This window comes from Papaver somniferum, chromosome 4 (genome assembly GCF_003573695.1).
Source record: "Papaver somniferum cultivar HN1 chromosome 4, ASM357369v1, whole genome shotgun sequence".
Taxonomy (NCBI): domain Eukaryota; kingdom Viridiplantae; phylum Streptophyta; class Magnoliopsida; order Ranunculales; family Papaveraceae; genus Papaver; species Papaver somniferum.
Window position 1 is genome coordinate 33,922,324 of NC_039361.1, and position 16,241 is coordinate 33,938,564.

The 16,241-nt window shown below is 38.7% G+C and overlaps 2 protein-coding genes and 1 pseudogene across 3 annotated transcripts; all 3 read right to left on the bottom strand.

Annotated features, from left to right (window-relative positions):
• Window positions 1–96: 96 nt before the first annotated feature.
• Window positions 97–2,352, bottom strand: LOC113275109 (cytochrome P450 71A9-like). The gene is made up of 2 exons (XM_026524547.1): window positions 1,273–2,352; window positions 97–1,168 (listed from the first exon to the last, which is right to left on the bottom strand). Exons 1-2 carry the CDS (start codon window positions 2,206–2,208, stop codon window positions 539–541), a joined length of 1,566 nt encoding a protein of 521 aa, XP_026380332.1. The 5' UTR covers window positions 2,209–2,352; the 3' UTR covers window positions 97–538.
• Window positions 2,353–3,629: 1,277 nt separating this feature from the next.
• On the bottom strand, window positions 3,630–5,467 carry LOC113275110 (annotated as a pseudogene).
• A 1,118-nt stretch (window positions 5,468–6,585) lies between these two features.
• On the bottom strand, window positions 6,586–8,568 carry LOC113275111 (putative ubiquitin-conjugating enzyme E2 38). 2 transcript variants are annotated; one of them, XM_026524549.1, is made up of 2 exons: window positions 8,448–8,568; window positions 6,586–8,038 (listed from the first exon to the last, which is right to left on the bottom strand). In XM_026524549.1, exon 2 carries the CDS (start codon window positions 7,973–7,975, stop codon window positions 6,899–6,901), a length of 1,077 nt encoding a protein of 358 aa, XP_026380334.1. In that variant the 5' UTR covers window positions 7,976–8,038; window positions 8,448–8,568; the 3' UTR covers window positions 6,586–6,898. The 2 variants fall into 2 exon arrangements, with proteins under 2 accessions (XP_026380334.1, XP_026380333.1); XM_026524548.1 differs by having other exon boundaries at window positions 6,586–8,115; window positions 8,448–8,562.
• Between the last annotated feature and the right edge of the window lie 7,673 nt (window positions 8,569–16,241).

The window sequence follows — 16,241 nt, forward strand, 5'->3', positions numbered from 1 at the left end:
GTTTAATACTGGTGCTTATCAATGTTGTTGTTGATCATATTCAAAACTAAAAAGCAATGTTAAACAAATGCTAAGAGTTTATAAATGGACTGGGGATGACCACTGAAACTGTAGCCTTAAGGGCTGGAAAATTTATGCTAATAAATGTAATAGATTGCAATGACTCAACCAACCAATTAATAAACTGGAAAGAAAAAGGAAGTAGAAATTTAGATGTTGGGTAAACTGGTAGTGATTGATGATGAAGGATTTGGCAGCAGCATACCAAGCTGAGTGGAAGTTTTTCACATGTAGGCATTAGTGATGCGACGGAAAAATATACCAGACATGGTCATGTGCTCAGAATGCTATCACCTTCTAAACCGGACATTACCAGTTTACCCACTATACAGAAATAGTTTGGATTGCCTAGCCTTATTGAGTTTTCTTCTTCCAATTTCATGGGGTACTAAACTTAACTAGCGCATCCTGAGATGTCTTTGTTTCGGCATCACCTATGAAAAGCCTCTGAGGAGCTGCTTCCCAGCATCTCTTCTTCTTACGCTCTTGGGTTTACATTTGCAGCAGCAGCAGTAGCGACCAAGAAGAGTGGAAACTTCTTGTGCACTGTGACCCCAGGAGCTCCTTGCATATCGATTTCATCCTTTTTCATTCCAAGGGGCAATTCCCACTTAAAACAGTATAGAAGATTTGCAAGAACAAGTTCGATTATGACCAAAGCAGAGGTAATACCAGGGCAACCCCTCCGTCCAATCCCAAATGGTACCATCTCAAAGTCTTGTCCTTTAAAATCTATGTTCTTAGTCATGAATCTTTCTGGTCGGAACTCTTCTGGGTCTTCCCAAAACTTAGGGTCCATTGCAATGGCCTTTGCATTATAGAACACCCTCGTTTTTGCTGGGATGTCGTACCCGTTTACTATGCAGTCATCCGTAGTTTCCTTTGGGACTAGTAAGGGCGCCGGAGTATGAAGCCGCAACGTCTCCTTTACCACTAACTTCAAGTAGTTCAGTTTGGGAAGATCAATTTCTTCTACGAACTCCTTGTTGCCGAGGATTCTTCTCGCTTCCTCTTGTACTTTCTCCATCACTGCTGGATTCCTGATTAGTTCTGTCATTGTCCACACTATTGTCGCAGCAGATGTATCAGTTCCAGCAACAAATATGTCCTGTAATTAAATACCATTCAGAATTAATAAACTAGCAGCTCCAAAGATAAGAGAAATCAAACATAGGAACACTGAAATACTCAAAAAGATGAAGCTTTACATACCGTGAGGATTCCCTTAATTTGATCTCTACTAAAGGAAATACTCTGGCTAGGGTCCTTCTGAAGACGGAACAGCACATCAACAAAATCTTCAAATTCAGGGTTGGGTCTCTGGGGTTCGAGGTGTTCATCCATTATTCTCTCATAAAGATTGTCTAGTTGCTGAAAGGTATCCTCTAATTTTGCGTCTACTCCATCGAACCTGTGGATCCAACCCATCCATGGGAAGATATCTGCAGTCTGGGGCGTACCAATCATTTCTTGGGTTACTTGAAGAATTCTACGAAGCTTACCTCCTCCCTCTCCGAATTTTCTACCAAAAGCAGTTCGACAAACTACATCGTTTATGACACAAAGCGACATCTCGCTTAAATTTATGGGAACCATAGATGCAGAAGATTTGCGGATGGAATCGATGAAGATAGACACTTCCTCTTCCCTAACATCTCGGAATGACGCAACTCTCTTTGGACTCAACAGTTCCGATATTGATAACTTTCTGATTGTTCTCCAGTACTCACCATAAGGAGAAAAAGTTATATCGGTGCACCCATATAAGAGCTTGTGGGCAGCATATAAAGCAGGTCTTCCAGAAAACACAATATCATGATTTCTGAAAACTTCTTTAGCTACATCTGTAGATGAGATCACCAAAGCAGGCACTGAGCCTATTTGGATAAACATCAAAGGTCCATATTTATTAGAAAGCTTCTGAAGTGATTGAGCCGTCATGTCGCCGAGCTGGTGCAGGTTTCCAATGACAGGAAGCCTGATAGGACCCGGAGGCAATCGCCAACTTCGTTTATATCTTCCGCCATTCTTTCTTCTTAGCAACACCAGCAAAGGTGTTATCAAAACAAGTAGAAGAATCACGAGGCAGAATGCTTTTGTTGTAAGTAGTTGGCCTTGAAAGAACAAGAAGTAATTCGTCAAAATCATTTTGCTTAGGTGTCTGATTCATCAACGGGCATATAACTCTATATATATCTATCGATATACTTCCATTTAAAGATACGTAGTCTTCTTTCCCAGCAATTTGCGGCTCATTTAGAACCATATATTCAGGGTCCAATGTGGCGTGCCAGTGGTTGGTTATAACGAGAACGAAACGACAAGAGATGGTGGGAGGTGGTTTATATAATCGATGCACCTTTATTTGGTAAGACTTAAAATTTGTTCAAATTGGCATTTTCAGCAGATCTTATCAGGAAAAAAAAGCAATAGATTTGGGGAATGTGGCCGCAGATAAGTGGAGCACGTATCACATCAAACAACATAACTTGTTCCTCTCAAAGTATGAAACAGAATACGAAGACGGTTGATTGATTTTACGAGATCCCAGCTTACAAATAACATACTACTTTGACCAGTCCTGTAACATATTTACTCCGTTTCAGTAAGAGTGTTGCTATCGCTTTTTCATTTTAGCCTAAAATAAAATAGTGATATTAACACTTCTTCAATGTAATGTACAATTTTTCTTTTAAAAATATAAAAAGGGATCCAAACTACAAAATCTAGAAGAGTCAGAAGAAGTAGAAAAAATAAAAATCACATGAAAATAGAATCCTAATGCAAAACTGAAGTATCAAAATTTGTAGGCATAGTATGACCGCTGCCTTTGGCCAAGTTAGAAGATTATGTGCAGGAAATGTTGGATTTTATTAATATTGAAGAGTTGACTGTGCTCCAGGGAGAGGCTGATGGGAAGGAAATTAAGAGGGAGTTCTGTCATATGCGTGTAAACAGCCAGGAATTGGCTGGTATAAGAAGATTGGGACCAAATGTATGTACCGAGCAACAACTAGCAATGTGTGGAAGATAGTGAGAAATTTTTGAGCCTCACATGAAAATTTCAAGAAAAGGGTTCTAGATGTATCTATCTATGCAGAGATGACCAGAATTCTTTAGACCACCTACTGAGGCATTGCAGCCAGCTGATATGGCATGCTAGGCTAGGAGGTATTTTTCATTTTTGAAACTCTTTTCTTTAAGTGATGTGTTTTCTCCAGGCAAACATAAGAGTCCAATTATACAAGAGACTTGGTTAGTTGCAACTTTTGGTGTTATGAAAGAACACCGGTTCTCAAGAAATAATGTGGCTTTTATTAAAAAAATGTCCATCCTTCTTTTTTTTTTCCTTCCTAAACTGAAACATAGAATAAATGCAACTGGTTTATGAAGAGGGTCTTGGAATGCTACCTATGACTTACAAATTCTTCAATCATATTTTAGATTCTGTTGAGAGGTAACTAAAGTGGTTTCCCTTTGTGTAAAGTTCTTTGAGTTATTTGGTCATTTCTAATATATAGAAATTGTTGATTTGGCCAAAAAATAACAAAACACAAGCGATCTGATGGCAAGACATGGATGATACCATGCATGATCGTGTGCTTAGAATATTATCACCTTCCAAGCAAGACATTACCACTATACAGAAATAGTTTGGATCGGCTAATAGAAAGCCTTATTGAGAAAATTCTTTTTTCCAATTTCGTGGGGTACTAAATTTAACTCGTGCGTCTTGAGATGTCTTTGGGCATCACCTAAGCAACGCCTCCGATGATCTGCTTCCCACCTTCTCACGCACTTGGGTTTACATTTGCAGCGGCAGCGACCAAGAAGAGTGGAAACTTTTTGTGCACTGCGATCCCTGGAGCTTCTTGCATATCGATTTCTTCCTTTTTCACTCCAAGGGACAACTCCCACTTAAAATAGTACAGAAGATTTGCAAGAACAAGTTCAATTATGACCAAAGCAGAGTCAATACCAGGGCAACCCCTCCGTCCAATGCCAAATGGTACCATCTCGAAGTCTTGCCCTTTAAATTCTATATTCTTAGTTATGAATCTTTCTGGTCGGAACTCTTCTGGGTCTTCCCAAAACTTTGGGTCCATTGCAATAGCTTTTGCATTAAAGAACACCTTTGTTTTTGCTGGGATGTCGTACCCGTTTATTACGCAGTCATCTCTAGTTTCACTTGGAACTAGTAATGGTCCTGGTGGATGAAGCCGCAGTGTTTCTTTTACCACTAACTTCAAGTAGCTCAGTTTTGGAAGATCGATTTCTTCTACGACATTCTTATTGCAGAGGATTCTTCTCGCTTCCTCTTGCACTCTTTCCATCACTGCTGGATTCCTAACTAGTTCTGTCATTGCCCACACAAGCGTCGAAGAAGATGCATCGGTTCCAGCAACGAGTATGTCCTGTAATTACAAGCATTCATAATTAATTAATTAACTAGTAACTCCAAGGAGACAAATAAGGCATATGAACAATATTCGTACCGTGAGGATTCCCTTAATCTGATCTCTACTGAAGGAGATACTCTGGCTAGGGTCCTTCTGTAGCCGGAGCAGAACATCGACAAAATCTTCAAACTCAGGGATGGATCTCTGGGGTTCGAGGTGATCATCTATTATGCTCTCATAAAAATTGTCTAATTGCTGAAAATTATTTTCTAGTTTTGATTTTATTCCATCGAACCTGTGAATCCAACCCATCCATGGGAAGATATCTACAGTCTTAGCTCCAGCAATCATTTCTTGGGTTACCCGAAGAATTCTACGAAGCTCGCCTCCTCCTTGTCCGAATTTTCTATTAAAGGCAACTCGGCAGACTACATTGTTGACGGCACAAAAACACATCTCGCTTAGATTTACGGGAACCATAGATGCAGAAGATTCGCGGATGGAGTGGATGACGACAGACACTTCCTCTTCCCTCACACCTCGAAATGATGCAACTCTCTTTGGACTCAACAGTTCTAATATTGATATCTTTCTGATCTCTCTCCAGTACTCACCGTAAGGAGAAAAAACTATATCAGTGCACCCATAAGAGAGCATCTTTACACAATGAAATGCAGGTCTATTAGAAAACACAATATCGTGAGTTCTGAAGACTTCTTTTGCTACATCTGTAGATGATATACCAAAGCCGGAATGGAGCCTATTTGGATAAACATTAAAGGTCCGTATATATCAGAAAGCTTCTGAAGTGATTGAGCTGTCATGTCGCCAAGCTGATGCAGGTTTCCAATGATAGGAAGCCTGTTAGGACCTGGAGGTAATCTCCAACGTCTACCATTCTTTCTTCTCAGCAATACCTGCAAAGGTGTTATTAAAACAAGTAGAAAGATCACGAGGCAGAAAGCTTTTCTGGTGGTTAGTTGATCTTGAAACAATACCGGAATCATTCTGTCTGAGTACTCAATTTTGTTTAGGCATCTGAAGTATGGACGAGCACATAACTCTACTTAAATATCCCATTTGCAGGTTATTTAGAACCATATATATTCAAGTCCGGTGTGGTCTGTTATAATCCGGAAAGGAAACGACAAGAGAAAACAAGTGGGACTTGCTTTATATAGTCCATGCAAGATCATTTGGTGAGACTTAATTAGGTCAAATTTCTATTTGCAATAGATTCTTTACAGGATACGAAAGTAATAGAAGCATGGATTGTGGCCGCAGGAGTTGTTGTTGATAAGCATGTCAAATCATCTGTTCACCCTTCTATCTATGGTTAAACTCCCTTCTCAGAAAAGTACGAAACAAAAGACCGAGAAGAAAATTGGTTAGTATTATAAAGGAGACGGTTGGTTAGGATTGCCGAATTAGATGACTTTCAGTTTCATGAATTCGAGCTTTATCTATTACTGTTCATCGTGAGCAGTGATAGACTTGGTAGTATGAAACGAAAGACCGAGAAGACAGCGGGTTAGGATTACAGAGGAGACGGTTGGTTAGGACTACAAAATTATGACTTTCATGAACTTGAATCAGAATTTACAGGATCCATATACTTTGTTTACTTTTTGCAAACAAAAGACACTAGTCCTAGAGCTCCCTGTATAGCCTAGAGCCACATTTGCCAAATTCACTGTTACCACGCTATTAGCATAGCTATTATGAGTTCTTTGATTAAACTTAGAGCGATACTTAGTTCTCCATCCTTGCCTTGGCTGCCACTAACATCAGTTCGTACGTTTGGATTATTTAGTGCTGAATATGTAATTGCTATGTAATAATACAATAATACTTAAAAAAAAATTGTTGAGGGGATTAGCTGCAGTAACCTAAAATCATGTTTAGAATGCCAATAACATGCAATATCGAGAAAGGTTTAGGAAAAACACATGACCAGCCTAGAAAATTCAAGTGGTAACATCAAAAAGGATGTAGATATAACCAATGTTTGACCCAAAGGTCGTGGAAAATGTTGACGGAGAATTTATCTGCATGGTATAAAGGCATAGAGCGGTTGTAAACAAAAGGTTCATTCAAGTAATTAAAGAGCTATCAGATTAAGCAATACAAAGACTTAAAAATCTTCTCGATTATATTTCTTAACACTCATAATATGAAACAAAAAGAAATACTCATATTGTAAAGGAAGAGGGGTTTAGCAGACCCTTATGAGTTTGATAAAACAGAAAGAGAGGATATAAGAAGTTTGCCCTAAACACCAAATATAAAAATGCAATCATGCTAAAAACACAGACACAAGCACAAAGCTCCATCCGGTACTCCTAGAGAAGCCATGTCGTCTGTTGTTGAGCTCAGTTATGGGTAAGCACGAGAGATTCACAAAGATATTCCCTCTGATGCAACAAAATTTCCAAATGCTACGCAATACCAAACCAATGAAATTTCTTGGCAACTAACGTAACCAGAATCGACACCACAATACAAATCAAAAGAGCAAAACCCATTTCTTTGATCCTGGGATCCATAGCTACCTTGTAGTTTTCCAATGAATCAGATCCATTCTTTATAAATGCCTTTAGAAGACTGACATAAGTACCATACATCTCTTCGTAAAAAATATCTGACATCCTTCTAGTTGGACTGCCTGTGGTTGTAGCAGCAGCCTCATGATACTTCAAGATATTTGTAGAATTAGCAGGTATATAACTTACGTTATAATCTAAGCAAGCATTTAAAATAATTTTCGCACGATCACGAAAATGTTGAGCAACGAATTCCTCGAAACACTTGGGTGGATTCTTAAGAACAGCCACCATATTCATACAACTTGACACAAAAATACTCATATTATTCCGACGCCACCAAAAATAGCTATACGAAAAGCTGCTATGAATATCCGTATCAACTCTTCTCTCTTTATAAGCAACTATATCTCCCTTAAGATCGATCAGTCTTGTACTAAAGATCAGGTTTTGATATATCGCAACTAAAACTTGTAAGACAGTAGATTGACATGGATCCCAACAAGTTTGTGGTAAAGGGAAATATTTTGTCTTACACCTCATACCAATGGTTCGATGATGAAGTTTAGGGGGTCTATTAGGATAATCAAGAGGAAACTGAATATCTATAAAGAAGAGACCATCATGATAAGGAGTACCTTTTGGTCCGATGATTACAGCATTTAAGAGATCTTTTCTTCCCTCGTAAACCCTGACAAAGATTGAATCTGGTAGTCCTTGTTTCAAGATGCACCATTCTTTCTCTATACTATTATTTGTTCGGATGCTAAAGTCTTTTGTAGGCTTATCTCTGTAATAATAGTGATCACTAAAGATTGAGTCATCTTTATTGAACACTTTCGGGATGATATCAAATTGCTTGAACTCATTACTACTGCCTGAGGTTTTTATCTTCTTTTCTTCGTCTTCTTTGCCTCCGGCTATTCTTATCTCGATTTTCTCATCCTCTTTCACCTTTTTCTCCAAATCCATATTCCTAGTAATTGCCCGGCCCTGAACTTTTGTTGCCCCAAAGAATACCCAAAATATGTTGCCCTATCACATACAGCAAACTATAGTCAAAAACATAAGGTGGTGACATCCAGAATTCTGCTTTCTTTTTAGAACCATACCTACAATTACAATTAATCAAGTAAATTAACTAAACAACAAGCAAACAAAAGGGAAAACAGAACAGTAAACAAAATTTCTTCTTCAAAAAAAAAACCCTAAATTGTAATTCTAAAATCAACAAATTTTTGGATCATGTAACCATGATACACGTTAATACGAATGTGTAAAAATTAGATAAATCATCTAAGAACACTGGTGAACTTGCAATTGAATCTGGGGTTTAAAACTTTTTGCCCTAAAAGTAAAATTTAATCAAAACTTTAAAGACTAGATAGGATATATCAATCATAGATTATAAACTCTGTATATTCATAAAATTAATTTTACTTACTGTAGTTAAAAATGATACTCCTCTGGTATGCTGATTTGTGAAAGAAAAGGGGAAAAAAGTGTTCAATGTTGAAAGAAAAAAAACTTAGAAAGAGAAGTGAGAACTGATCGGGACTTATTTCTCGGGCAAAGCAATAGAATGGACCCATGTTTTAAGGCATAAAACAAAATTTTAGGGACATACAAAATGATTACTCTAACCCTAGTTAGCAATTCGAGATTCGGCAAACGTACGGAACGGCAAACGTACGAGTATTATACGGTTTTGTAAAACCCAAATTCGGTCCAAAATTCGGTCAACGGAACGTGATTCGTCGGTAATTCGGAACGGCATACGTACGTGTATAATTCGATTTATAAATGTGAGTTCGGATCTGAAAATTCGGTATCTATATATAATAAATAATTAATATTTATAAGGTCATAGACTAATTTTTATGCATACATGTGAGTTATTTAAAGAAAAAATAAACTTAATATGATGATATTAATAATATATACAACATTAGTCATCAAAGATGACGTGGTATAGTGGTTTAGATCTCTCTCACCTTCACCTTCAAATCTCTTCTGTCATTTTTGTTTCATAAAAATTACAACAACGTCTAATATTGGGCCGTGTATGCTTGGGAGGCAGTAAAGCCCAAAAAAATAGGGCCTTTAAAAACATAAAAGCTAAAGAATTTTTGGCGAATTAAGCGGACGTATCATTCGGGATACGTAAAGTTCGTGAACGATTCGCGAATAATCCGGGAATGCCACATAATCCGCGTCTTGGGTTCGGAGTTGCTAACGTACGCGAATAAAACGGTAAAATTCGCGGTACGGAAAAATTCGCGAATGATTCGCGAATCATTCGCGAACTTACTAACTAGGACTCTAACTAGAGGGTGGTGATAAGGGTATTTAAATTACTTAGTTATCCTCAATGAATTTATTAATTTATTTATTTATCATTATTTTATTATTTAATTATTGTTATTTTTTTAAACTTTCTTTTCTATTTTTTATTTTTATTTTAAAATTTTCTGTTTTTTTTTTTAAGATTAGGGATTGTGATTCAGAAAGAATGCGAAATTGGGGATAAAAAAAACAATTGAGGGATATAAGAAAAGGACAAAAACTGGATCCAGATATCAATTCGGGGTCACCCCTTATCTAAGTATTTTACGTATTACCTAATCTACCCCTCACTAATCAGGATTAGTGATTAAATAATAGTTAGTAAAATCATAAGATTTTTGATAAATGATTAGTGTGTGTTTTATTTGAATTTGGGTGAGTGAGGTGAGAGTAGAAGGAGTGAAAAATATTTTGAGTGGAATTTTTTTGTGAAAATGGAAGATGATTTTGAGGAGAGAATTGCAGCTGCTGAATCTTTAACTCAACTACAACAAGGAGCTAACGACAACAACTCGCAATTGCAACTCTTTGTTGAGCCAACACCCTTGAATGATGATTTTGACGAGTATGGAGAGTTTTTCGAAGAAGCTACACAAGAAAGTAAACTTGCACAACATGCAAGCATCCCCAATACACAGGTAAAGCTGCTAGGAGGTTGAAAAATCGATTTTTTTCTTTAAACCCGCCATTTTTTCAACTGTAAAACCTAGGTGCCGGCATAGAAATGGTATGAATACCATGCCGGCAAACTCAATACCGGCATGGTATTCATACTACGACCATGCCAGTAGAGTGATATCCCCCATTTTGAATATCGATCCGGCATAGTATTCTACCAAAAAACTATGCCGGTACGCAGTTAACTTTTTTTACCCACCAAGGAATATACTACTGAATATTCAACCGGCATGGTTTAATTGATAGGTTTTTATGCCGGAACTGCATGAAAAAAATACAGGAAACATTTCCATCTAAAACCAAACACCGGCATGGGAAATTAATAAACATCAACGCCGGAACTCCATACCGGCGTGATACCATCAATATCGAAAATGCCGGCAGCGCAACCGACGTTGTTAAGTTTCAATTTTACAATGCCGGTACCTACCAAAACACACACAGGAATAAATGTTTTCCAAAGCTAAATACCGGCATTACATATCAATTATTTTTAATGCCGGAAGCGTGTACCGGCTTGGGCCAATAAATTACGAGAATGCCGGAACCTTGTCTTCCGGCGTTGCTGTCTAATGAATCTTTTATGCAGGAATATGTTTCAAATTTGGTCTTCAGTTTTGGTTAAGTTCGACAATGCCGGAACATTGGTCGAGCGTGCCGGTACGGGTTTCCGGCATAGTGTTTTAATTTCGTTTGGAACTAATTTTCATTCGATCTTTAGGTGGTGACATATATTGATCCAACAAATGCAAAGTCGCTTCATCGGGATACGTCGGAATACTATAAAATACCTCCGGTATGTGACGAAAGAATACTTTTCACCTAGTATCTTGAACTTCACTAATGGATTGCTAGTAATGAACCTTCTAATGAACGTGAAATTGATCTTATGTAGGGAATAATAGATCGAAATGAAGCAATCGCTTGGGCTAAAGAGACGGCTCTTAAGAACATGTGTGTGTTGGTGAGGAATACCGGAGGTTCAAAGCGGCGTTTTGAGATGGCTTGCGAGAGAAGTGGGAAATACAAGGAGAAGAATAGCCACAAGAGAAAGGATTATGTATATCCAAAGAAGACTAATAGGGTATACAAGACTCGTATGAGGAAGAATAATTGCCCGTTTAAGCTTGTATTCCGTTTAAATGACATGAACAATTGGGATTGTGAGGTTTTGTGTGGCTGTCATAACCACCGGGATCCGAAAGATTTTGTTGGTCACTCCCTAGTTGCGAAGCTAAAACCTCATGAGTTTGAGGATGTAAAGAGATTGACCAAAGCACTTATCAAACCGAGACAAATTCTCAGAGGCTTCAAGGAAAAGGATGCGTCTAACGTGTCTTCTCTACGTACAATTTATAGCGCACAAGCAACTATTAGAAGGGTGGAATGGGAAGGGAGGTACGTTATGCAAGAATTTGAGAAGATAGATTGGGATTACAACTACACGCGTATCATTAAAAGAGGGCCGGACGAGAAGCCCCTTCAAATATTCATTTCGCATCCTTTGCTTTCACAATTGGCAAATGCATGTTGTGGTGTTCTTTTTATGGATTGTACCTACAAGACAAACAAGCACAATATGCCGTTATTCAACATCGTGGGGAAAACCTCGGACAAGGTAAAATTCTCATTGGCTTGGTGTTTAATGAAAAACGAGAGGGACTATAATTATCATTGGGCATTACGACAATTGAAATTATTCTTCCAGGAAAATCAACTTCCGAGGGTCATCGTAACCGATCAAGATGACGCATTAATGAAAGCAATATCCGACGTCTTCCGGGATGCACAAAATTTCCTATGTACATATCATGCTGATATGCTAGAACGAGGATGGCCGAAAAACTTGTGAACAAGAGAAGCTTTTATGAGCAATTGCTCGGTGTAGTCGAGGGGTTTGATGATATGCATTCCCAAGTATTAGGTCCCGTGAAAGAGATGAACTTTCTTCCTTCTCAATATTGGATGACAATGCCGCTTTGTGGGCATCTAGTAGCGGATACATTTAGATGTGTTGTTCATTATTTTACCCCCACCGTAGAAGTAACATTTACCCCAAAGTGGCAAAAATGCGAAGGATCCCTTAAGAAGAGAAGAGTTGTTTTGGCGTTCGTGAACGGTAATCATTTCGTTATTCCAAAACTCAAGGACAATTGTCCATTTCCACCTGTTTGTGGGATGGTAAAATACAAGGATCTAGATCCCAATATCTGGAAGGGATAGATGGAATTGTATGAGGAGAATCACCAATTTTGGGATGCGTTGGCCTTATCAAAGAAACCTCTTCAAGAGGAGGAGATTCAAGTTAATACGTGTGGAAGCGATGATGAGTAATTTCGATATATGTGGTTCACTAATACGCAACCTTTTGTTTTTTTTGGAAGTTCGAAATTGTTCAAGACGTAACAACCACCATCCAGAAAAAGAAACACAACTAAATAGTTAATCAGTTGGTCTTTTGCTTCTTTTGTGCTGGTTTCTTCTTAATTTCCCCGAACAAATCTCTTGCACTAGGGTCGGTTTCTTCAATTTTATCAAGCTTTTCCACGACTTCCTTCACTTCTTCATTGGATAGCCCCTCTCCTTCATCGTACTTGCAAAATAACTGCTTCCTCAACTTTCCAAGCCGACGCCGCTAGTTTCATACATACAACACATAATTAGTATATATATGCTAATATAGGATTATGTGTACATTAAACGATTAAGTAATTAACAATACTTACTAGAAATCCAACGGTCTTATTAAGTTGCGCGATCGTAGGTGGTGCCTGTGCGGGAGTTGGAACGGGAGGGTGTTTCCGGGGTGGAACTTGGACGTCATCCGGGCGGACGACAAAAGGATGTGAACATTGTAGTTAATCTTCCATGTAGTCGGCATCAACCTCATCACTGTTTTCCGCAAGCTCCCACTTATCCCACTGACTAATATCTACTAAACGACGTGGTTCCCTATCCTTCCAATATGTTGGATCCGGTTTTGGATTATACTCTACATGCAACCGATTAGGAGTTGAAAAGCACCGAGAAATGTCAAGAACAAAACATTGAAAATAGTCTGTCTTGATATGTGATAATTGCTTATATCCAAGTTGGCGCATCACATGTGTAGGATTGGACATAACGTATCCTTTTGGGTGGAACAACGGCCCATGGTAGAATGAAACGTTACCAAACCTCAAAACTTGGTGGTTTTCTCTAACCTCCTTGTAAGGGTCGAACACAACATCTTTGGTACTCATCTTGTCCAAAGACAATCTCATATAGATCAGTCGACCCATGTTACCGGGCTTCAGAGTATTGTTGAACTCGTATCTCTTAGCTATAGGCGTATCGGTTTCGGGAAGGTCTTTGATCTTCAAGAAGGTCCAGTCCTTGAACAAGGTTGGGAAGTGTTCATATGCCCACACCTATTCCAAGGTGAAGCAATAAGTTTTGTTTCTAAGTTCACGATAAGGGTACATGTGAACAATATACATAATAACATAAGTTTAAAAACAAAATTACCTGTAGTAGAGTGAAATTCCCGACAAATTGGTTGGTTTTATCCTTAGAGGCCCTTCTCATCTCCGTCATCAAATGTGCCATTACCGCGGTGCCCCAAGAGTACCCATAAACATCTTCCAACAGATCCAAGTACTGAAGGTAGTTCGCACTAACCCTGTTGCCATTAGTGTCAGGGAATACCCTAGTGCCCAAGATGTATAACAGGTATGCAGTGGCAGTATAACGAATTTGTTTAGGGTCCCATCCATCCTCCAAGATTCTTTGCTTTGTGTTTTCAAACTTCTTGTTAAGCAGCGTCAACTTGATTGTCTTCGTCTTACCAGACGTGGATTCATAAAAGCTCTCCACAGAAGTTTTGTAGTCCCAACCAAACAACTTGTTAGTCAGAGCGTGCAACTTCGACCATTCTAGGTCCAGAAACTCAACTCCTTCTGCAATTGATTTGTCGATAACACTCAAGCCTAGAATGTTCTGAGCATCTTCAGGGATGAAGGTCATCTCCCCAAAAGGGAAGTGCATGGTATCGGTTTCACCATGATACCTTTCGACGAAGCAATTGACAGTCACGGAACCAGGCTTCACATAATTTTCAACCAAGGAATATAGACCAGAATCCATTACTATTTGTTGGACCTCTTCACATTCCTCGGACAATTTCCAACAATCCGCGGCTTGGTTTCGACAAACACGCACAACCTTCTTATGATCCTACAATTAAGAGACAATACAATTAAGATATTTTACATAAATACACAACAATACATATGCACAAGATAAAAAATGCGTACATAGGTTTGATAGATAGTACGAGCCCACGAGTGCTTGTATCCAAATAGTATTTTCGGTTCCGGAGCTTCACCCCACCACGTTCAAGGTCAGGTATCATGTCATTAATATGAGGAAGGTTGGAACCTTTAAATTTCACTTTGCCTTTGCCCTTCTTGCCATTTCCTTGTGTTGGTTGTTGACTTGGCCCACTGATGAGTGCCAAATAATGTATATATTTATCCCTTTTTGTTGGCATTTAACTCATCTTTTATGCAGTAATTCTACATTTTATCCCATATTCTGTATTTTCATTGTTTTCAAGAATAAATATTTTTCTTACTTAATTTTGCATTTTTAGGTAATAAATAAAGTTTGGATGAATAGCAGAGCGGAAAAGAGCAGAAAAGTAGTGAAAAGCCGGAAGAAATTACGCAAGGAAGACGCAAAGAATGGAGCGCACGTCCAAAAAGCTAGGAATGGGCTCAAGAAGGGAGAATTGTTCTTAAAGAAGATATGGGCTTGGCATACTCAAGGCCCAAAACCCTTACCCAAACCCATTTTCTATATCCATACCCGCCTCCATTCTCAACCGTTAGATCGGATCCATCTCATCATCCAATGGTCGCTTCTTCATCGTTCATCAAAATCTGAAGTCCCTGCAAAACACCAAAGTACCTAAATTCCAAGCCTTCAGATTAGATCACATTTAGATCCTACGGTCGCTTCTTTGCCTGCGCATCAAACCTCGATACTTCCGCTTAACACTACAACACCTAACTCCATCTGGTGTCGTTAATTTTGTTGTATCTCATAATCCAACGGTCGCTACATACCTCTCCATCGTAGCCGTTCGATTCAATCTATATGGGATCATCCAACGCTCTTTACTTGCTGTTCATCAAAGTTCGCTACACCCGCTCAACACCCTAGCAACCGAACCCTTATACCCCAAAACAAACTGCCCCTAACCCATTCTTCTCTCGAGCTCTTCTTCCCCTTCTTCCCAAAATTTGCAGAGCCTGCAAATTCCTTTCCCCGACCATGGCAGAGCTGCTCTCTCGAGCTTCACCACTTCCACCTTCACCCGACATCCCAGAAACCAAAACCCATCACTCTAAACTCTATCTCTCTCACCTCTATCTCATTCACCCTATGAGATAAATCTAAGAGAGCTAGGGTTTGAGTATCAGTCGACAGGAGCATCAGAGAGTATGGGAAAAGAAGGAGAGGACGAAAAGGAAGCATGGGTCGAGCACAGGGGAGACAAATTCAGAGAATCAGTGAGTTTAATTTCGAATTTAAAAATTAGGGTTTGCAAAATTGGGGATTTTCAATTTAGGGTTTTGTTGTAAACTATAAATAGGAACTGATGTAGGATGTTAAAACTTGTTCTTGGGCTAGCCAAGTTAACCCCCAATTTGGGTCTGAGTAGGTTTAATTTTAATTTCAGTTTCAATTTCTATTTCAATTACACTATCAGTATTTGTTCTTCACTGTTAAACTCTGTTCTGATGTTATGTTCATGTTCTTGTGTATGTTAATGTTCATGTAAATCGCCATGTTTGTTAAGTTCTAATTCACCACTAGGGTGAGAAGTCAACTGAACTTTGTTGGTTAGCCATTTGGGTTAGACCCTGTTGAGCTCAAAACATTTAGGTTAGTAACATTCCAAAGGTTCACTGGCTTGTGATTAGTGGTGCTTTAAACAGACCATTAATGCTAGGAGTTAGTCATAATCTAAGGGATTCACAAAGCCATATTAGTTAGAGACCTAGACCCTAAATGACCTGTGATTGCCTATGCTTTAATCAGATAGACAATGCTAGGGGTTATCCAAGGACTTTAGGTAGTTAACTAACCACATGACAGGGATGTAACCAAGGTGAACTAGCTAGGTGAAGGAGAATTCTCATCCATCTTCATACACTTCCATCTTCAA

Excerpts from the sequence above, each read along its gene's own strand:
- LOC113275111 (XM_026524549.1), bottom strand. The coding sequence starts at position 7,975 with ATGGATTTGGAGAAAAAGGTGAAAGAGGATGAGAAAATCGAGATAAGA.
- LOC113275109 (XM_026524547.1), bottom strand. The coding sequence starts at position 2,208 with ATGATTTTGACGAATTACTTCTTGTTCTTTCAAGGCCAACTACTTACA. Across the intron at positions 1,169-1,272 it reads AAATTAAGGGAATCCTCACG|GACATATTTGTTGCTGGAAC; the intron begins GTATGTAAAGCT and ends ATTTAATTACAG.